At 38.0% G+C, this 23,885-nt stretch overlaps 1 protein-coding gene across 3 annotated transcripts; it reads left to right on the top strand.

Moving 5' to 3' along the window:
• Positions 1-1,288: 1,288 nt before the first annotated feature.
• LOC149661082 (uncharacterized) lies at positions 1,289-22,412 on the top strand. 3 transcript variants are annotated; one of them, XM_089842477.1, is made up of 13 exons: positions 1,289-1,448; positions 5,297-5,435; positions 6,040-6,154; positions 7,622-7,677; positions 7,753-7,863; positions 9,913-10,005; positions 11,099-11,118; positions 12,210-12,294; positions 14,628-14,765; positions 16,943-17,245; positions 18,625-18,689; positions 20,657-20,820; positions 22,171-22,412. In XM_089842477.1, exons 2-13 carry the CDS (start codon positions 5,301-5,303, stop codon positions 22,365-22,367), a joined length of 1,482 nt encoding a protein of 493 aa, XP_089698603.1. In that variant the 5' UTR covers positions 1,289-1,448; positions 5,297-5,300; the 3' UTR covers positions 22,368-22,412. The 3 variants fall into 3 exon arrangements, with proteins under 3 accessions (XP_089698603.1, XP_089698604.1, XP_089698605.1); XM_089842478.1 differs by having other exon boundaries at positions 9,916-10,005; XM_089842479.1 differs by lacking the exon at positions 22,171-22,412 and adding an exon at positions 21,536-21,892.
• Positions 22,413-23,885: the final 1,473 nt, after the last annotated feature.

Below are 23,885 nucleotides of genomic sequence, written 5' to 3' on the forward strand. Positions count from 1 at the left end.
AAATAAATACAACATCACATTATGGTATCCATCAAAAATTTACATCGCATCAACCCTATACAGGGTGTTCCTAATAAGTCTGGTGGCATAAATTAAGCCTGGGGATGTTCTTTGGGAAATCAATTTTGAGTCGAATATGTAACTTCAATCTACATTTTGACCCAAGGGACACTGCAGAGTGCAGACCTAGAAAGCACGTCAAGCACTTGCGTTTTAAAAGGAAGGGTCGCGGGCCTTAGGTAGGGGTTCTCAAAATTTTCCGTTTGCTAGTCCCCCCTTACTTACTCTGGCTGGGGTTTGAAAAAATTCCCAACCGAAGGTAAATGAAACGGAGTAGAAGGTTGTTGCTATATGCAATAGCGTTCATATCCTAAGTAGTCTGGGAAATAAGGATATTTTTTAAACTAGTCCTTGGGACCAGTGACCCCCCCCCCCTAGTCCCCGAAATAATTAACTGCTCTCCGGACTGGTCACAGCCTTTGTTCTCCTATAGATTTGCAATTAATAAACTGGTCCTGAGGACCAGTAACCCCCACTTCTTGAATTAAAAAACTAATCCAAGCAATTAATAAACTGGTTTTGGAACAGAGGAAGTGTGCTATTTCCCAGACTGATCCTAACACTTCTTATATTATCAGTGTATAAGTTGGAGCTGTAAGACTTCACAGCCATAGCTCGTCAATTGAATTGGAGCAAAAAAAGAAACATTTTTATTTCTCCGTGTATTTTTACATTCCTCAATTGAACATTTTTTGCCCATTTTATACTTGCACACTTTGAAATTAGCGCAAGAAAGTGTTTTTCTCAATAATAAATCGTTTTTTATTATGTTATTAAACGTTTAAAAACTATATTCAAACATGCAGTGTATTAAACCTAAAAGCAGTTTGAAATCGCGCTATTTCCCGCCAAAAAGTTTGAAAATGTTTCATTTTCGCGCAAAAACTAAAATATAGAAAATTCTAGTTACGCGCCACACGAATGATATACTTGTAGAAAAAACCGGGCGCGCGAACTTCCCGCGAAGCGTAGATTTGATGTGTAATTCTAGGGGCTTATATGTTCCAAGTTCTTTGATAAAAACTAACCTACTAAGCCTATTCCCTAGCACATATTGTCAAGAATAGATAATTTGGCCATAAATCACGAAAGGCTGATTTTTCAGGCTAAAAATGGTAGGTGGCACCGTGGCCAGTTTTTCAATTAAAATACCTAGCTCTACAGGCCACAGCCCACAGGTCCAGTTTTAAAAAAATCCTTATTTCTCACACTGATAGCACGTGCAAGTTGCGTGATCGAGTGGGCTATGGTTATATCGTCTGCATTAGCATGGATTCCCATTCCCGTGGAACGGTGGAAGTCGTTAGATCAATCACCCTTTTGGATTCAATTAGTGACCCAGAATCATAATTACAGTATATATTTAAACTATTACTGAGACGTATTAGGTAAGTAATATTTAATGTAATTGTCAATCTGCCAAGGCTTAGTTAAGTTATTGCTGCATGCCAATGGTTTTCACATGGAGCATTGAAGTTTGATAACATGGTTTTCCGTCCCTGTCAAATGTGTCAATTTATTTCTTGGCTTGACGTTGGTAGAGAAAGTTTTCTTGAGGCTGAAGTAATTGTGAAGATTTAGAGAATTTAGTAAAAGGTTATGATGCCATTGTTCACAATGTGTGCATATCAATAGCATTTAACACGAGCATAGAAGCATGGGTAGTTTATCTAAATAATAACATAATGCATAGATTTATTAAATTTAGTTTAAATATGTGAAACAACAACAATATTCATTGAATAACAACTAGTAGGAACATATTTATTGAATAACAAAAAGTAGGAACAAAGTTGGAACATATTTATTGAATAACAAAAGTAGGAACAAAGTAGGAACATATTTATTGAATAACAAAAAGTAGGAACAAAGTAGGAACATATTTATTGAATAACAAAAAGTAGGAACATATTTATTGAATAACAACATGTAGGAACATATTTATTGAATAACAAATAGTAGGAACATATTTATTGAATAACAAAAAGTAGGAACATATTTATTGAATAACAAAAAGTAGGAACATATTTATTGAATAACAAAAAGTAGGAACAAAGTAGGAACATATTTATTGAATAACAAAAAGTAGGAACAAAGTAGGAACATATTTATTGAATAACAAAAAGTAGGAACAATGTAGGAACATATTTATTGAATAACAAAAAGTAGGAACATATTTATTGAATAACAAAAAGTAGGAACAATGTAGGAACATATTTATTGAATAACAAAAAGTAGGAACAATGTAGGAACATATTTATTGAATAACAAAAAGTAGGAACAATGTAGGAACATATTTATTGAATAACAAAAAGTAGGAACAATGTAGGAACATATTTATTGAATAACAAAAAGTAGGAACATATTTATTGAATAACAAAAAGTAGGAACAATGTAGGAGCATATTTATTGAATAACAAAAAGTAGGAACAATGTAGGAACATATTTATTGAATAACAAAAAGTAGGAACAATGTAGGAACATATTTATTGAATAACAAAAAGTAGGAACAATGTAGGAACATATTTATTGAATAACAAAAAGTAGGAACATATTTATTGAATAACAAAAAGTAGGAACATATTTATTGAATAACAAAAAGTAGGAACAAAGTAGGAACATATTTATTGAATAACAAAAAGTAGGAACAAAGTAGGAACATATTTATTGAATAACAAAAAGTAGGAACAAAGTAGGAACATATTTATTGAATAACAAAAAGTAGGAACAATGTAGGAACATATTTATTGAATAACAAAAAGTAGGAACATATTTATTGAATAACAACATGTAGGAACATATTTATTGAATAACAAAAAGTAGGAACAAAGTAGGAACATATTTATTGAATAACAAAAAGTAGGAACATATTTATTGAATAACAAAAAGTAGGAACAATGTAGGAACATATTTATTGAATAACAAAAAGTAGGAACATATTTATTGAATAACAAAAAGTAGGAACAATGTAGGAACATATTTATTGAATAACAAAAAGTAGGAACATATTTATTGAATAACAAAAAGTAGGAACATATTTATTGAATAACAACATGTAGGAACATATTTATTGAATAACAAAAAGTAGGAACAAAGTAGGAACATATTTATTGAATAACAAAAAGTAGGAACAATGTAGGAACATATTTATTGAATATCAAAAAGTAGGAACATATTTATTGAATAACAACATGTAGGAACATATTTATTGAATAACAAAAAGTAGGAACATATTTATTGAATAACAACAAGTAGGATCATATTTATCGAATAACTAAAAGTAGGATCATATTTATTGAATAACAAAAAGTAGGAACATATTTATTGAATAACAACAAGTAGGATCATATTTATTGAATAACAAAAAGTAGGATCATATTTATTGAATAACAAAAAGTAGGAACATATTTATTGAATAACAACAAGTAGGATCATATTTATTGAATAACAAAAAGTAGGAACATATTTATTGAATAACAAAAAGTAGGAACATATTTATTGAATATCAACAAGTAGGAACATATTTATTGAATAACAACAAGTAGGAACATATTTATTGAATAGCAACAAGTAGGAACATATTTATTGAATAACAACAATAGGAACATATTTATTGAATAATAACAACTATGTTTTTATTTAGTCTGTGAATTTAATTATGGCGATAAAAGGTTAGGCAAATTAGAAATAGAGCAAAAGGTGGGGTACAAAATAAAGGGACTGTAAACAAGGTATCGGCGGTGGGTAAAAATTATTTGAAATACGTCAGAGGCACGTGACCGACGAGAGGCGTGGTCCAAAGAAGCTTAGTTCGTTTAATTCGAAAACTACCACTTCATGGAATCGGCGCTGCAATCCCGCGAAAAACAAGGACTAGATGTACAGTTCCACTCTATGAGGAACCTTTGTATCTTGGTATCACGTGATGTCTGTGACGTATTTAAATAATTTTTACCCACCCGCCGATGCCTTCTTAAAGGCTAGCGCACACCTAACGTCATCGGACGGACCGCACGGATCGTACGCATCGGATAATTTTCTTCAACTGCGCACACTAAATTCGGAGCATTCGGATTTCCGAACGCGCGTATGAGCAATTGAGCATGCGCGGCGGAATACACGGGAATTTTCAAAATGCGCGACATTTCAAACTAGGCTTATAGTGGCTATAGTTGTGCGTGTTTTTTTTTCTAGCAAAATACGCATTTTTTCTGATTTTCCCGGATTAAATTACTAACCGGAAACACCTTTCAACTTGGAATAATGTGGTAAACCTAGAAAAGTTTCCTAATCTTAAAAGAGCGCCATTTTATGTTTCATCAACACATAATCTGAGCATTCGTTAAGCAATTTTTGTCTTAGCTCCGTACGGACCATACGGATTGTATGCCCCTATCGGGAATCCTCGTCGGCATTGCCGACATCCGATACGTACGATGCGGACAGATGAGCGCGTTCTCATTTGAAACAATGGTAATAATAATAAAATCCGATGCGTGCGATACGTGCGGTCCGTCCGATGACGATAGGTGTGCGCTTGCCTTTAGAGTCCCTTTAAGAAATGGGCCAAAACGTTTGGGGAAATTTCAGCTAATTTGAAATTGCATGGGCTTCAAAAAATCAGGGATTTAAAATGAGCCTAAAAAGGTACAGGATAAATTTTATTTTGGGTCAAGAAAGGTCAGGGGTAAAGTAAGATATTTTAAAATGGTTTAAAAGGTCGGGGGGGGGGTATTTAAAATTATCTGCAAAAGGCCCCGGTTTGGGGTAGGATTTATAAATGGGTCAAAACTCAAATAGTATGAGGGCTTTTTATTTATTTTTTGTCGTCTGCTAAAAGGAAGATAATGTATGTTCAGTATTTTTATTTTTGACGCAAGAGCTGATAGGCAGATGGGGCTACTATCGAAAAACTGCGTTCTAGCATGGATAAAGAATGCGCGTGAGGTTGAAATTTGTTTTCGCGCTATAGGATAGGCAACTCCCTATCTCGAACGACAGCTTATCTATATCTATATAAATCAAAGTCCTGACTGACTGACAGACAGACAGACTGATAATCAACAGTTCCCCATTTCCCCCCTTTGCCATTAGCCCGCCCTAGATGGCGCCCCGTTTAATTGACAAACGGTAATCGAGTTTTTGGGGGTCGTATTTAATCCAAGATAATCTTCCCTGTTATACTTTTTCACGAGACTTAATTGCTCAAAGAGTTTTTGACATTTTATTGTTTCAGAGTCATGGAAATTGGCGGTGGTAGCGTTTCTCGTAAAAAAATCAAGTCTATTTCAAATCCCTCCGCATCAAAGAGTAACTCGAAAGAAGCCATAAAGGATGAAGATATTGAAAAGTTGATCGCTTCCGATAATAGTGACGTAAGTAAATCGGTAAAATGAATGATTTCGAGATGTGCTTAAAGGGAATGCGAATTTACAATTTCATATCATATTTTAGCACGAAAGTGGTATTACGTTACACTTTCGAGTCTACTTTCAAAATATTAAGTTTTTAATATAATTGAAGCAAAGTTTAGAACTATTTTTAAAATCCCATTGAAAAATCACGAAAACTCATGCAGTTTCGATATATCAATAATTTCGTCTTGTCGAGCTTGTTTGTTTGCCCGTTTTATGACATCACTATGACGTAAGGGAAAAAACGCGCGGGAATCCTATACGCGTCTCGAGCTTCTCGCCAGTCTAAACTCTGGATGATCTGACAGCGGAGAGAGTGGCGCCATCTCGCGTAAAAAAATATATCTGTGACGTCAGCCTACGGGAAACGTTTTAGCCTTTCGTAAAAAGTGGATTTCAAATAATTTCAAATGAAGCATTTTCAAAAATGCATATTGCGGCCAAATAAGCAGCAGAAATGGGAGAATTAAAAGCTTGATATTTTTGAATTTACAGAAATTAATTCTATCTTTTGTTTTATAAATCAGAGGTTTTTCAAACGAAGCTTCTCATTCCCTTTAATTAGGTTGAATGTCTCGATTCAGAAGCGAATAGAGAGACCAGAAATAAAAGTTTATCGAAACCAAAAGTTGTCAATACCAAAATGGAAATGGAGCGGCAAATGGATGAGAAATTAACAAGTATGAATTAATGCCTAATTGGTAATTAAGTAATTACCACTTTTTAACTATGGAGACGAATATCAAATGCCCAAAAAATTTCTTAACGAATATTGAGACGAATAATGATTTTTGAATTGAATATCGAATAATTAGGCTTAACGAAATATAGCCTTATCGAATACTTAAGCCTGTTATTCGCGAATACTAGTCGAATACTTAGGCCTATTATTCGCGAATACTATAGTCTGTCAAACGAAAGAAGAGCCCTGAGAAATTTGTCCAAATTGGTGTCGCCACCATCGACCCCATAGTACTTTATCAACTTGTTTTGTTTTGTCAATTGTCGTCTGTAATATAGTCTGCTATATGACAAGTACTTTAACTTATGTCATTAAAATATATTGCAATGCTAATTCAACAAAGATAAAACTGGTGTCTTGTCGTTAATTTTGTTTTATATTCTTTAATACTCGATGATCGTAAAAAAACCATGAAACATAAACATATTAAATATATATTGCAAAATGTATTGGTTCTATTGCGATTAAGCCTATCTGTTTATAGCAGACTATATTACAGACGACTATTGACAAAACAAAACAAGTTGATAAAGTACTATGGGGTCGATGGTGGCGACACCAATTTGGACAAATTTCTCAGGGCTCTTCTTTCGTTTGACAGACTATAGTCGAATACTTAGGCCTATTATTCGCGAATACTAGTCGAATACTTAGGCCTATTATTCGCGAATACTAGTCGAATACTTAGGCCTATTATTCGCGAATACTAGTCGAATACTTAGGCCTATTATTCGCGAATACTAGTCGAATACTTAGGCCTATTATTCGCGAATTCTTGTCGAATACTTAGGCCTGTTATTCGTGAATACTAGTCGAATACTTAGGCCTGTTATTCGCGAATACTCGTAGATTACTTAGGCCTATTATTCGCGAATCGCGAATACTAGTCCAATACTTAATCCCGTTATTCGCGAATACTAGTCGAATACCTGGGCCTAATATTCGCGAATACTCGAATATGAAGGCCTACTATTGGCCAAATGAAGTCGTCGGTCATAAAAACTGAAGTTGAACCTGAAAGTAAAACTATACCTCACGCTAAATTTGACAAATAGCCACGTGCCAATCTGAATGACATTATTAGTAGAGAACTAGCCAATCAGAATTGACTATTCTGGAGCAGTAGTATAGCAAGGGTTTCTCACTTGGGCCTTGGCCCTTTGCGGAATCGGTTGTCGAATATTTATAAAATAGTAAAGTCGGTAATCGATCGAAACCGAGACACGGTTATTAACCTAAATTAATGGCGATTAAAATATTTAATTATTTAAGAAAAACCCCTTAATTAATTGCGTTCCGACTCGGAGAGGTTTACTTTGGTTTCCCAACTTGTTTTATATAATTCGAAGAAGCCGAGTTAAATAGCGTGAAAATTAATTTTTAAACTGATCGTTATAATTTTCAGGTATGGGAGTTACTGGTATTAGTGATATACCGTTTGAAGAAAAAAAAGAGATACTAGTATGTATATGATTTTTTTTTATGTCATTCAATACCAAAAGTTGACCGAAACGCTGGTCTTTTATCTTTCTGTAGTCAGTAATGGAATTGTCACAAAAAACTGCCGTATCGCATGAAAGCCGCCATTGCGCTGAGAATGAAGATGTAACCATTGATGATGATGATGATGACTTTGTCTTGTCAACGGTAAGAATTTATTCTTATTTGAGGTGTGCGGTTAACCGTTTTAATCGAATACCGAACCGAATAATTCGATAGGCCCATTTTCACTATTCGATACGAATATCGAATACCGAATTGACTATTCGGTTAAAGTTCGACTACCATAAATTAGGGTCCTTGGCGCTAGAGAGACCCACCTTATTTTAAAAAAATATCATCCCAATTTTATCTCCCATCAAAAACCACCAACGAGTGCCTAGGAAAAGTATTCGCGAATATTAGGGTTACTACCCGATTAATCGCGAATACTTAAGCCTACTATTCGCGAGTATTAGGGATATCTATTCGCCAAAAAAACGGTGTTCTTCCCATAGACGGCCATGTTAAAAGCTGACTCCTTTGATATTTTTTGGTTTAAAATGTGTGATTCGCGTTTTGAGGCCGATTGAACGGGCTTCTATAGCGCGTGCAGCCATAAGCGTGATCGAGTCGGCTGTGGCTTAGCAAAGGCTAGTTTAGGTCCGCAGATTGGTTCTTGCCTTTGGCAGGGTAAAATGGATCTTATAGGAACCACTAGAGAGAGACGACATTTGCTTTAATGTTAATTTTTTACATTGAGTTGAGAAAAGTACCACTAGATAGGCCTTTGCATTAACCTGCCTATTGGGGCCAGTCTGAGAAATAAGGATAATTTTTAAACTAGTCCTTGGGACCAGTGACCCCCCCTAGTGTCCTAAATAATAAACTGATCTCCGGAGTGGTCCCAGCCTTTGTTCTCCTATAGATTTGCAATTAATAAACTGGTCCCAAGGACCAGTAACCCCCACTTTTTGAATTAAAAAACTAGTCCAAGCAATTAATAAACTGGTTTTGGACCAGTGGACTTGTGCTATTTCTAAGTCTGATTGGGGCAAGCGGGATACTTTTGAAAACATCAGGACGGACGGAAAGCTACCAAGTTAATCACGCGATAGTGTCGCCATCTCGAAACGTAGATAAGAAATAAACGGAAAAAATTGACGCTTCCTCAGTTTTGTCAAAGTCTTTCGAATAGCTTCTTTCCTCGTGTTATCAAAGATTTTACGCATCTTGATATCACACACGAACTTGACTTTCCGCCATTTGCATGTATTCTTGATATCAGTCAAATTTCCCGCCTTCTCTATTAGTTCCCTTGGTTGCACCGGGATGGCGCCACAAGCGCATGATATAGTTAATTGGGTCTTATATCCAGAACAGGGTGAGAAATAAGGCGGTGGCACTGGGCAAATGACCAGTTTAAAAATTGCTTTGACCAGTTTATTTATTAAATGCCTGGGGGTCCAGTGGTCACCGTGACCACTTTTTAAATTTCCCTTCTTTAGTAAAAAATAAATTCCCAGTAGTGGGTTATAGAAATTAATCCATTTCAGTGCAGCACATACAGTATGTAGAAATATTAAGTGGTCATTGACCAGTTTTTTAATTAAAACCCTTGGGCTCTACTGGTCAAATGACCAGTTTAAAAAAATTCCTTATTTCTCACCCTGATCCAGAATGTCTCAAAAAGAGTCCAAATCAGGGTGGGAAATAAGGATTTTTATTAAACTGGACATTTGGCCAGCGACCCCCCTGGCCTGGAATAAATAGACTGGTCCAGGACCATTGACCACGACACGTCGTCTGCTAAACTAAAGAAGTGGATAGTTAAAGTATTTGATTTTTCGTCTGGTCTCTGGTTACCCTTGAAATTTCTTAGTGGTCCTGTGGACCACTGACCCCCCTCTGATTTAATTTTTAAACTGGTCCAGACAAACTGTGCCACCACCTTAATTCCGACGCTGGTCCAAATATTTAGCGAGCGATCCGTACCATAGCCCACTCGATCACGCGCAGCACTACGAAAACTGCTCACCTAATAAGTCGAGTGCGTGATCGAGTGGGCTATGTCCGTACTGATCCACCTTTTTAAGACCAATCAGTCGAGTCGACTCAAAGTCGGTCTAAACTGTTCTGGCTTATCGTTTTTTTGATCATTGAAAAATCTAATTTTAGATTAATTTAATTAAAAAAAATTTCTTTTTCTTTCAAAAGAAGAAAGCTCCTCCGAAAAAAAATTCTGGGTTTCGAGTTTTAAAAGTGATGGAAGCTACGAAAAAAGTGTGCGAAACAAATGAAGATTCAATGGTGAGACATGTAATTAAAACAAGCAGGGCAAAAATTATTTTCCAATACTCCGTGTGGTTTCTAATGGGATGAGGTTAATCCATAACCACTACATGGATAAAGAATGCGCGTGAGGAAATTTCTTTTCACTCTACAGGATAGGCAACTCCCTATCTCGAACGACAGCTTATTCTGTAGATACTCTGTTACAACATCGGTTGTCAGCACGCGCAAAGCGTGGTCTCGATGTAACCTAGCTTTGTAAGTGCTGACAAGAGATGAAACACTTCAGGATTTAAAATATCCGCGAGTTTTTTAGCTCGAGTGCACGGACCTTTAGGCCTTAGTTCCAAATACCTGTGAAATTGCCTACAGCCTACTACACGTATTTGAAACTAAGGCCTAGAGGTCCGTGCACTTGAGCTAAAAAACTCGCGGATATTTTAAATCCTGAAGTTTTACGTCTTTTGTCAGCATTCTACGTAGAGACCTAGGTTTGCGTGTGCTGACAACTGATGTTGTAACCGAGTATGTATACAGAATTAGCTGTCGTTCGAGATAGGGAGTTGCCTATCCTATAGCATGAAAACAAACTATAGCATGAAAACAAATTTCAACCTCACGCTCATTCTTTATCCATGCTATCAGTAGTAAGATGAGACTAGAAGTGAAGGGCTCTAGCATTGGTAATAGATCCTGGTATTAGTGAACAAATTTGAGGATTTTACGCCGCTTCAATCGCGCCTACGCTAGAGAGAAAAAAATTGGTCGAGTTCCAGAGACATTTCCTACCCCCTTCCCCTCATCCTAAAGCCGCGGAACACGGATGCGGGTGCTTGAATCTAGTTCGGCCGTCTACCGCCACGAGCATCTCACGTTTTGGAGGGGAAATTCTGAAACCGCCACCAGAGGGCCAACCGTTGGTGTCTTATCAAGAATATTCACTTTCGTCGAGTGAAGAATTTGGTTAGCTCAGTACTTCTAGTCTCATCTCACCTCTGATGCTATTATATTTAACAGGCATTATAATATTTTTCTGGCTTTTTCATTAATTTTTCTTCAATGTTATGAGCTGATAAAAAAATATACTAATTTTTATTAACATCTTGAACAGAGTGAAATTTCAAGGTTAAGGTAAGTTTGATTTTACTTACATTAAAGCATAGCGCGGCTCCAGTGGTTCCCCTACAAGTTGACTTTCCTTACGAATTCCGGGTTTGGCTTGGCAAAGGCTAGTGGGCGGGGTTTATACACGCACGTATAAATCCCGCCCACAAATGCCTTTAGCTTCGCCAAGCCAAAACTGGAGTTCGTAAGGAAAGTCAACTTGTAGGGGAACCACTGGAGCCGCGCTAGGCTTTAAATTATCGGCATCAATATCTGATAACAAAAGTGGATGAGAGTTTTCGAAAAGTATGAAAATGGCAAAAGGCCACTCGCGAGTCATCAGAGTAACAGTTTCGCCGTAGTTGACTGTTTTATTGGCGTAGCTATACTGGGCCTCTTCACTCCCTTAAAATAGGTCTTGTGTTAATTCGCGGTTACACGGTTACCGTCGTCTGCTATTGTGTATGCTAGAACTTCCTCGATTTGTGTTTGTAGTCAGGACAGAGTAGCTGGTAATGTTTTAAAAGGTATTTGAACTTTTGAAGGTATAATATGGATTTTAGTAAGGTTATCGAAGCAATAGAAGAGCGCGTAAAACTAGTTACGTTTAAAATAAATCTCAGTAATTTAGCTATAGCGCGAGCAGCTTGCGTCGTGATGCGCGTGATCGAGTGGGCTATGGTTAAGCCAAGGAGCATAAATGTCGGAACTACTTTCAGTCACATGAGTTTGCAAGTCCATCAGTCACTATTAAACTAAATAATTACTGGCGAAACTTTGATGTCCGCGTTTTTTAACACAGGCTCTATGGCCATTGTCATACTTTTCCTCTCATCCACATTTGCTGATAAACATCGATATTGGGATCTGTCAATCCACCTTATTCCCTTTCGCCGGATGTTAGGCTTAGCTCGGGATTCATGGGGGTGAGTAACGGAAAGAAATTGGTCTGTCGTCTGCTACAGTACATATTTTTGGCTTTTGTAGCAGACGACAGACGAATTTCTTCCCGTTACTCACCCCCATTGAATCCCGAACTAAGCCTAACATCCGGCGAAAGGGAATAAGGTGGATTTACGAAATCGGTCCCCATTACATATTTTTTATGTTTAATTTAGGAAACGAGGTATAGTTGTAAGTGAAATAACCGAAAGCAAAGAGCTGTCATCTGACGACCTAGTGGTCAAACCCTTAGCTAGAAAAGTAAGTTCATTCAGTGAGCACATTAGGCTTGTAGTCTGTAGAGACCAAAAGCCCCTTCGCCCCCTCTCCCCCTTCAATGTCCTACATTTCCGCACATGCGCAATCACCACAACCGAAAGAAAAATATTCTTAAATTTGTTAACATGTTATGTTACGGCCGAGGCTTAGCTGTGCTGCTGGTTGTGATTGATGGTTCGTGCATGGATAAAGAATGCGAGTGGGGTAATTTGTTTTCACGCGCCTATAGGATAGGCAATCCCTATCTCGGACGACAGCTTATTCTGTGTATACTCTGTTACAACATCGGTTGTCAGCACGCGCAAAGCTAGGTCTCTATGTAATCTAGCCTTGCGCGTGCTGACAAGAGACGAATAGCTTCAGGATTTAAAATATCCGCCATTTTTTTAGCTCGATTGCACGGACCTCTAGGCCTTAGTTTCAAATACGTGTGAAATTCCCTACAGCCTACTACACGTATTTCAAACTAAGGCCTAGAGGTCCGTACACTCGAGCTAAAGAAACCTCGCGAATATTTTAAATCGCGAAGTTGTTCGTCTCTTGTCAGCACGCTCAAAGCTAGGTTACATAGAGTGCTGACAACCGATGTTGTAACGGAGTATATACAGAATAAGATGTCGTTCGAGATAGGGAGTTGCCTATCCTATAGCGTGAAAACAGATTTCCTCACGCGCATTCTTTATCCATGTCTGTACTATCAAGGCCTGTCGTTGCTCGCTCTAATTATGTAGGCCGAGCAGCTCGCGTCCGTGAGTCCTACCACTAAGTAGACTACTAGGCCTATTATCGCAGAGTAAGAGGCGACCTAGGGGAATCCTGTTAGTTATTCATGTTAGGCCTAGTGAATAAATTCATGATAGAATAATAGATTTATTATTAGTATTATCAAGAATATCTTCTCTGAGTAAAATATGTCGTATGGTAACTAAGCCTTGGTCAAATTTTACTGTGACGATAAAGGCCGCGAAATTTAATAGAACTTAAAATCAGCCCCATTTTGGTAGAAAGTGATTTATATCTAGAACTAGAAATAATATCCAGTCGAAACGGAAATAAATTATTATTAACCACTTTTATCGTAAGTTAAGCCTTGGCCAAATCCAAATTATGCGGGAATTTGTTTCCAACGCCATCTAGGTGGAAAGAGAGGCAATTCTATCAAACACAAAATGATCCATTTAAAATAGCATAACTGACTTCGATACTATTTCAACCAGAAAGAAAATAGACAAAATAGCTTGAACCTTGGATTAAATACGACTACGTAGTTCACTTAATTGTGGGTTTTCATATCATTTATTGCGAATCAATCGCCTTATATTCCCTAAATTTCCAAAATTTCATAAAGAGGCATACGCTTGAATTCAAACGTCAACAATAGCTATGTTTAAAATGATTTTAGGAATAAAGTTTCTCAAAACGATTCAACTATAATTAAGGTACAATATTGGCGATTAAAATAATTAATATCAATTATGTTTATTTAATTATTTAAGAAAAACCTCTTAATTGCGTCCCAACTCGGAGAGATTTATTTCCAAAAAATGTTAAAGAGGCATACGCTTGAATTCAAACGTCAACAATAGCTATGTTTAAAATAATTTTAGGAATAAAGTTTCTTAAAACGATTTAAAGGGTATGGGAATTTACAATTTCATATCATATTTTAGCACGAAAGTGGTATTATATTACACTTTCAAGTCTCTACTTTCAAAATATAAAGTTTTTAATATAATTGAACCAAAGTTTCTATTTTTAAAATCCATTGGAAAATCACGAAAACTCAGCTTCGATATATAAATTATTTTGTCTTGTCAGCTTGTTCGGTTGGTTTATGACATCACACGGGCAAACCTATACAAGCGAGAGCGAGCGCGAGCTATACCCGTCTCGTGCTCTGTCTATGCTTTGATAGCGGAGAGAGTGGCACCATCTCGCGTGCGTGACGTCAAAAACAAGAAAACGTTGTAGCCTTTCTTAAAGACTTTTAAAAAGTGGATTTTAAATAATTTCATATGAAGCATTTTCAAATGCATATTGCCAAATAACTAGAAATCGGAGAATTAAAAGCTTGATATTTCTGAATTCACAGTAATTAATTCTATCTTTTGCTATATAAATCAGAGGTTTTTCAAACGAAGCTTCTCATACCCTTTAACTATAATTAAGGTAAAATATTGCCGATTAAAATAATTAATATCAATTATATTTTTTTTAATTATTTATGAAACACCTCTTAATTGCGTCTCGACTTGGAGAGGTTTTTTTGGTTTCCCAACTTGTTTTAATAATGAATTGACTCTTTTATTTTTTAGACGCTGAATTCTTCAAACTCGCGAGGTTTGTCAGCGGAATTGGAGGTTCAAGACGTTTCAGAATCATTTCATCCTAATTATCCTAAAGATAAACCTATGGAATTTCCCAAATCTAGAATTGAAAAGCAAAAAGAAATTGTGCGTAAAATTTTAATTAATTCGTATTCGAAATGATATGACATCATTGTCAGTCAGCAATATTGCAATATATTAATGTATCAGTGCGGCGTGTTTAAATTACTTTTTCTGATTAATCAGAAAAGCAGTACGCCTTTGCGGGGAGTGATTTTTCTATTTCGGGTCGGGTACGGGTACGGGTAGTTGAAAAAGTTCCAATCGGGTATCGGGTCGGGTACCTGGATTTCTAACGGGTACGGGTAGTTGAAAAAGTTCCAATCGGGTATGGGGTCGGGTACCCGGATTTCTAACGGGTACTGTTAGCTGAAAAATTTCCAATCGGGTCGGGTACCCGGATTTCTAACGGGTACGGGTAGTTGAAAAAGTTCCAATTGGGACGGGTACTCGGATTTCTAACGGGTACGGGTAGTTGAAAAACTTCCAATCGGGTCGGGTACTCGGATTTCTAACGGGTACGGGTAGTTGAAAAACTTCCAATCGGGTCGGGTACCCGGATTTCCAACGGGTACGGGTAGTTAGAAAAACTTCCAATCGGGTCGGGTACCCGGATTTCTAATGGGTACTGGTAGTTAGAAAAACTTCCAATCGGGTCGGGTACCCGGATTTCCAACGGGTACGGGTAGTTAGAAAAACTTCCAATCGGGTCGGGTACCCGGATTTCCAACGGGTACGGGTAGTTAGAAAAACTTCCAATCGGGTCGGGTACCCGGATTTCTAATGGGTACTGGTAGTTAGAAAAACTTCCAGTCGGGTCGGGTACCCGGATTTCCAACGGGAACGGGTAGTTAGAAAAACTTCCAATCGGGTCGGGTACCCGGATTTCTAATGGGTACTGGTAGTTAGAAAAACTTCCAGTCGGGTCGGGTACCCGGATTTCCAACGGGAACGGGTAGTTAGAAAAACTTCCAATAGGGTCGGGTACCCGGATTTCTAACGGGAACGGGTAGTTAGAAAAACTTCCAATCGGGTCGGGTACCCGGATTTCTAACGGATACTCGAATAATTAGGCCTAGTAAAACTACCATTAGTCGGGTGCTTTTCGAGTAGATTGAATTTCTGTCCACATGGAGACTCATTACCGATTACAAAGGCTTTTAGTCAATCCTTAAAAAAGGAGGACCTTAGTCACAACGCTAAGTGTTAAAAACTAACATATTACCCAGGTTCTTTCTTGGTTGTCCCGATATCTTTCGTCCTAATTCGCTTTGAGACTAACTTTAACTTAGGTAAATTAAATTAAATTAAGACTTAAATTGGTGGATCAAAAACTTATTGAACTTTTATTATAAAGAAATTAAACAGAGGTGATTGAAATTTGCGAGTACTCGCACAGGCCTACTTTAATCATGTTCCGGGTTCATACAAACCTGGAAAACAGGGAAAACCTGGAAAAATCGGGGAAATAAATAGTTGACAAAAACCTTAGGGAAAACTCAGGGGAAATTTAGAATTTTTAGTAAAATTCAGGGAAATTTGCGTCAAACAGGGGCCGAGTAATTAAGCAAAATGTTCATAAACATACCCCCCTTCATAGGATTAACATTACACTATACTTTGGAGGCTCAAAACTCTGGTCCTACTAGAGATACGGGGATGTCCTTTGTGTATGTTATAGTCCTATTTAGCCCCCATCCAACCATACTAAAAACTTGGGGATCGAGTTAACAGGGGCCGAGTAATTAAGGAAAATATTCGTGAACATACCCTCCATAGGATTAACATTACACTATACTTTGGAGTCTCATAACTCTGGTTATATTGGAGATACGGGGATGTCCTTTGGGTATGTTATAGTCCTATTTGCCCGCCATCCAACCATACTAAATACTTGAGATTCGAGTAAAAAGGGGCCGAGTAATTGAGGAAAATGCTCAAAAACATACCCTCCATAGGATTAACATTACACTATACTTTGGAGGCTCGTAACTCTGGTTCTACTAGAGATACGGGGATGTCCTTTGATTATGTAATAGTCCTATTTGCCCCCCCCCGTCCTTCGTTAACATTTGCTCCATAGGATACTCCATATAAGGGAAAAACCTGGAAATCTCAGGGAAATTTGTTGTCCAAAAGTTGTATGAACCCTGATGTTGTCCCGAGCCCTTAAGCTTTTACAGAAAGACCTGTTCAAGTTCTATTAATAAAATTAATTTTTTTTTCTTTTCACTTGCATTTAGCTGAAAAAGCAACTTCATTATATTCCGGATGACGTCATCGGTGAAGCCGCTTGCCAATTATATTTACAGAAAAAATTCGACGAACACGACTCTATTTTAATGAAATATAGAATGAGTAAAATCGCGTCTGATACTTCCCAAAGCAGGGAATGGGTCACGATTCCGTGTATGAATGAACACCAAAATAGAATATTTTACAAAAATCTCCAAGCGAAATCACTTCCCGTGTCTCAAAAAAGTGAAATTAATGATCAAGAAGATATTCTGACTGAAAATGAACTCCAAAATTCCAACACATCCAAGGTACGTACTCTTTGCAAGTTTTCTTTTCATTTGTAAAATTAATTTTCCTACGCGTTATCATGGATTAACTAACGCTAGGGATTGTTCGTTCCCCCTAAAAGATAAAGTATGCATGTTCCAAACGCCCCCTAGCAGCAGCTACTATCCATAACAGGAAGTTATAAGAAATTTGGACCAAATATCACCTGTCCCATGACGTCAAAATTGAAATCCCGCCTAAATTAGGCGCCACCATCTTTGAAATCCGCAAAAACGATTTATTTTGCCCAGAGATGGCGCTGTATCTGCATCCATTTTGGTCCAATAAAGAGGGTAATCAGGAAATAATTCGGAACATGTAGTTGGCGATAGAAATACATGGGAAACAGAGTTAGTGAACAATTCCCTAGCGTTAGTTAATCCATGGTCTGTAATGGTTCGGGATAATTTTTAGCCAAGGCTTAGTGTTTGCAAAAACTAACTTGATAGATCGTTTATGAATCTTTAAAGAGAGAGAGTGGCTAGAATAAATAATGAAGTTCAACTCAGTTTTATAATTTTGTCAGATTTCCCCACTGGAGACCTCTACTCCTCAAAAAGCAAAATTGTGCGAATTTTACTAGGGTTTGGTGAAAAACTTCCAACATCCGCTGGCCGCCACAGCGCTAGTGTCAGGCGTTGCTCTAAGCAAACCTAGCTCCCTATTCAGTTGTCCGTCGCCTTTAAGCTCGTAGTCTGTTTTGCGGGAACTCTTTTTTTTTTCTCACACTCAAAGCTGTGAGGCGGCTATTCTGGGAATGAAGGTTAAGTCTAACCCCTCAAACGAGGCGCAGCACGCGGACGCAGAAGTTTTATACTCTCTTCTATTTTCTCTTGGTAGGACCAGGGATAGATGTAGTTTTAGAAGCAGGAATTAAGAACAGAGTAATCTGGGCGCGCGTCAAAGTCCCGGACCCCCTTCCCCGGGTAGGGGGGGGGGGTGGTATGGAAGAAGCTAGGCGGGTCATAGCGACAGTGGTAAAAAGGAATAAAGTATTTTTCGCCTTCCCCGTCAGCAACGTCATCAAAACGTAGTTTAAGTCAGCCAATAACATAATTTAAAATTTTCGTTACGTGTTGGAGGGAGGGGCTTTATACTGGGCTATGAGTCGGAATAACTGAAGTAAATACTAACCGTTCTCCATTCCTGCTTCTTAAATTACATCTATCCCTGGTAGAGGTTAGTATGGGCGCTTTTGGTTAGCTCTGACCCTTGTAAAGGAGACCCACCTGTAACAGAAAGGCCATAGGCCTCGTGTGCATGGTATCCCTTCATAGATCAAGCTCAAATTATTATTATTATTTTTACCTGACAAGAAAATATTTTAAAACGTTGGTTTTTTTTGTCAAATTATTTCCAGTCTGAAATATTATCTGAAGCCAAAAGTGATGTTTCTGGAAACTGTGCCAAAACACGAAGTCGAGTGTAAGATAAAAAAAATGTCTGCGATTCTTGTTCAAAATTGCACTATTAGAACCTAGGTGTGCACGAACAAGTATTTTGATAATATACGCTACACAATTCAAGTTTATACATTACCAGTTGTAAAAGTATTTATTGAACTTTTGAAGTGAAATTTTTTCGAATTCAATTGGGGTAGTTAATGAATACCAGAGTGATATTTATAAAAACTAACTTGATAGATCATTTATGAATCTTTAATGATAGAGGCTAAAATAAATAATTAATGAAATCCAACTCATTTGCATAATTTAGTCAGATTTTCTCCCCATATCTGTGACTGGACACCTCTACTCCTCAAAAAAAAAAAATGGCGCGAATTTTACTAGGGTTTGGTGAAAAATTCCAACATCCGCTGGCCGCCACAGCGCTAGTGTCAGGCGTTGCTCTAAAGCCTGGTTTTCACTGGCCCAAAAACGACGGAAAAACCGCGTTCCGCGCCGTTTTTTCAGAGGTAACTTGCCGCAAAATTTCGCGTTTTCTGGGCGGCAAGCACGGAATTGGTTTTCTATTTTACGGAAAGGAAAGCGGTGACCAATAGGAATCGACGAATGCGTGACGTCATAGGCTTGTTTTTGGTCAGCTCGCGAGGTTTTATTCGACGCTTTTTTTTAATTGAAGGCATTTGTGTTGTCGAGTTAAATTTATGAAAATGTATAGTTAACGATTTGTTGAAGAAGTTTGTCTTAATCGTTGTTTATATGATAAAAATTACAAAGACAATATTTTCTGAGAAAATTGGCAGGTTGCTATTGGTGAATTTTCAATATTACCGGTAAGCCTTGGTCTCCACGAGCTCGCACTCCTTCATATTACAAGTTTTAGTGAAAACGTTTTGCCGCCGTTTTATAAGGCATTTTCCGCCAAATTTTGCGGAATTTTTAATGTTCCGTAAAATTTTCAGCAGTGAAAACTAGGCTTAAACAAACCTAGCTCCCCATTCAGTTGCCTGTGCATGGGTTAAGCCTGGTTTTCACTGCCGAAAATTTTACGGAACAGTAGAAAAATATCCGCAAAATTTTGCGGCAAAACGTTTTCATTAAAACTTGTAATACACCCTTTCGACGAGTCTAAGAGGGAAAGGCGCGGGGGTAAAACTCTGCCTTCCATCTCGCTTTTTAGCGCCTGCGCTGTAGGCGTTTTGGATCTGAGAGTGCGCAATCGCGGCACTGAAGCAACCCTCTTGCATCTCCCGATACTAAGGGTTGCCTATCCCCCTTTTCCCGTCGAAAGGGTGTATATGAAAGAGAGAGTGCGCAATCGCGGCACTGGAGCAACCCCCTTGCATCTCCCGATACTAAGGGTTGCCTACCCCCCTTTTCCCGTCGAAAGGGTGTATATGAAAGAGAGAGTGCGAGATCGTGGAGACCAAGGCCTACCAGTTATGTTGGAAACGCACCAATAGCAACCTATGAATTTTTTTATAATTTATTGTCTTTGAAAAATACGTTCATTTTGATCGTATAAATAACGATTAAGCCAAAGTTCTTTAACCATACATTTTTATAAATTTAACTCCACAATAAAACCGCCTTCAATTAAAAAAATGGCGTCGAAAAAAAACCTCGCCAGGTGACCAAAACCAAGCCTATGACGTCACGCATTCGTCGATTCCTATTGGCCACCGCTTTCCTTTCCATAAAATTTTGCGGAGAAATAGAAAACCAATTGCGTGCTTGCCGCCCAAAAAACACGAGATTTTGCGGCAAGTTACCTTTGAAAAAACTGCGCGGAACTCGGTTTTTCCTGCGTTTTGGGCCAGTGAAAACCAGGCTTTAGGTGGTCTGAGCATTAAACAACACTTTTTATGTTTTGTGCAGCGTATATTGGAGATATCTGCAGGTCTAGTTCGTGGTGCAATTTAGTAACAAGATCTATTTGTTCATAAATCCGGATAAATAAGTGATAAATAAAATTATCTCAACATGTAGAGTGAAAAAAGCATCGCCGCCAGAAAAGGAAAACAATGGGTGGATGAGTAAATTCACGAATGTTGTAGAAACGAAGTCAAAACTTAGTAGAAGAAAGGTCTTTTTTGATGGAAAGTCTCAATTAGCATCAACGCCTTGCAGAGAATTAAGTGCTCCTGAATCTGGTAAGTTAGCTCATAGCTCACTCGATCACGCTCTTGACAACGCAAGCTGCTGGCGCTTGCAGGCTCCAGTCTGGGAAATAGCACACTTCCTCTGGTCCACAACCAGTTTATTAATTGCTTGGACTAGTTTTTTAATTCAAGAAGTGGGGGGTTACTGGTCCTCAGGACCAGTTTATTAATTGCAAATCTATAAGAGAACAAAGACGGGGACCAGTCCGTAGACCAGTTTATTATTTCGGACACCGGGGGTGGGGTCATTGGTTCCAAGGACCAGTCTGGGAAATAGCACACTTCCTCTGGTCGAAAACCAGTTTATTAATTGCTTGAACTAGTTTTTTAATTCAAGAAGTGCATGGGGTTAGTGGTCCTCGGGACCAGTTTATTAATTGTAAATCTATAGGAGAACAAAGGCTTGGACCAGTCCGGAGACCAGTGTATTATTTCGGACAAAAGGGGGGGGGGTCACTGGTCCCAAGGACTAGTTTAAAAATTATGCTTATTTCCCAGCCTCCTAGCAGCTAGCGTCGTGTTCCGCGTGATCTAGTAGGCTATGGTTAGCTAATGTAGTTTTTCATTGGTGTTGCTCCGAAGGCAATCTGGATTTTCTGAAAAGTTTCGTCACAGGTTTCATCATCTTCATGATTTAGAGATTTTTTTACAAAGATTTAGACTTCACCCTTAAGATCTCTTGATTTTCTGTGACTTCTTATTAAAGGTTTTTACAATCTGCCAGGATTGGGGAAATATTTCTAAATATTCAACTATACTGGAATTTTTGGAGCATCCAATGGAAAACGCCGTAACTTTAAAGGGAGGGTGAAGAGGAAAATCAAGTGATTTTTTTATCGATTCTTCTACTAATTATAAGGCCATTCTGCATAGTGAAACATCCAGGAAATACCAACTCCGAATGATTTTAAAATTCAAATTAGGTTCAGATTTTATGGATAATTTGAAATAAGGACCTCTGACCAATCGCGTAACGCCCTGCCTTCCTGTTAACGAAATTTCCGTTGCACGCTGTAAATCTCGATTATCACATCGCGAGCAACTTTTATCAAATCCAGTGCTACATTTCATTCGGCATGGAGCATGTCACGAAAATTTTGTTAACAAGAAGGCAGGGCGTTACGCGATTGGTCAGAGGTCCTTATTTCAAATTATCCATAAAATCTGAACCTAATTTGAATTTTAAAATCATTCGGAGACTGTATTTCCTGAATGTTTCACTAAGTGGAATGGTCTTATAATTAGTAGAAGAAACGATAAAAAAAATGGCTTGATTTTCCCCTTCACCCTCCCTTTAAATGATTTCGGCCATTGTATATAACTAGTTAATTGTGTTTTTAGACCGGCTAATTATTACTGAATCGGTTAATCTGGATGAAGATGATGACCAAAATGAAGTTCCCGCTGCCAAGAAGCGAAAAAATAAAGTTGAATCTGAGAACTGTAAGCGTGGTTCTGATTTAGATGAAGATTGTTTATCAATTGATGTATTGACAATTAGTGAAAAGTCCAAGGCAGAAAATGAACTTAAAATGTAAATAAATAAATAAAGGAGTTATGGTGTCGATATCTTTTTAATAAAAGGCTCTTATTTATTAATTAACAAAAGGACCTGTTTAAATTTTTAAAATGAGTTTTTTATGTGTTAATCTTCGGGTCCACCCGACCCGATACCTGAAACATATTTATTTAGGACCTGAAGGGGTACACGAGTTCCAATTTTGCGCCTTTGCCAATATACGCCGAGTATGACAAAATCCCTAGTGTTGCTAGAATGGATGAGAATGCGCGTGAAAAACATTCGTCGCTCTATAGGATGTGCAACTCCCTACACTAAAAAGTAGACAAGTCGATACTAGCGCCGCCTGGCTACCAGCGCTGGAAACCCTCGCGGGAAAAATAAAAAGTACTTGACATAATAAAAAAACACGCGCTACGTAAATTTTTTCCTTAGCGTCGTCTGCTAGAAGCAAAACAGGTTTTTTTTCTTATGTCCAGTATTTTTTATTTTTCCCGCGAGGGTTTCCAGCGCTGGTAGCCAGGCGGCGCTAGTATCGACTTGTCTACTTTTTAGTATAGGGAGTTGCACATTCTATAGAGCGTCGAATGTTTGTCACGCGCATCCTTCATCCATGTTGCTAGACTCTAGCCTCTTCAGCCTTCTTGTCCTAGTCGCTAGAGCAAGGAGGCTTGAACGCATGCGCAATAATGTACGTTCTCTTGACGTGAGGGGGTAGCGGTAACCGGGGAACGACACTACCGTTTTAGGAAGGGGCGGAGGACTTAGTGCATTTTGTCGACTCCGAGTTTCTCTTGGTCTAAAACGCGCGCCGTCTTGTTTTTTTGTTTTTCATCTTTCAAGGACAAATTTAAGTCTTATTCCTCCCCCATTTTTTGCGTCCCACCGGACCTAAGCCGTTCCACAGTTAGCGCGTTTATTTCTCTCATATTTTGCATCCTCTCCCCCCCCCATCATCTTTGCCTTGCCCTTGCACGACTATGTGTAGACATAATATTTTCAGCTAAATTGTGGGTAGAACAAATCTGTTGAGGAAATAGGAAAAAAGATGTAATTGTTGTGGAGCTGTAAAAGAAAAAGAAAACAAAGGAAAAAAGAGAATTTTTTTAATTATAATGTGTGGTTTTGTAGAATGTAGATATGATTTGTATTTGCTACGCTACCACCAGAGCCGCCCTATAATACGGCAATCAATAAACCAGTAAACCTTGATTCCTGAATGGTACTAAAAACTAGATATTCTGTAGTGTAGACCCTACTGGGCATGACACGCCGATAACGCTTGAACAATTTCCTCTCCTTTCGAACAGAGATAATTCCTCTTAAAACATCTAATATCCCTTCTGACTCTCAATTTTCGAGACAAAAAGCCAAAAATCCATGAAACGCACTTTTACATAGGCATATAGAACGAGAAGCAAAAGTGTGATCGAGTGGGCTGTGGCTCTACTGGCCACATGTCCAGTTAAATACTACTTATTTCTCAGCCTGGTTCCGACCTGCTGTCAATTTTGTCGTCTGCTTACGTATTGCTTGG

Source organism: Phalangium opilio, unplaced genomic scaffold (assembly GCF_054372755.1).
Source record: "Phalangium opilio isolate 3A_F unplaced genomic scaffold, DU_Popi_V2 ptg000070l_1, whole genome shotgun sequence".
In the NCBI taxonomy this organism is placed as follows: Eukaryota; Metazoa; Arthropoda; class Arachnida; order Opiliones; family Phalangiidae; genus Phalangium; species Phalangium opilio.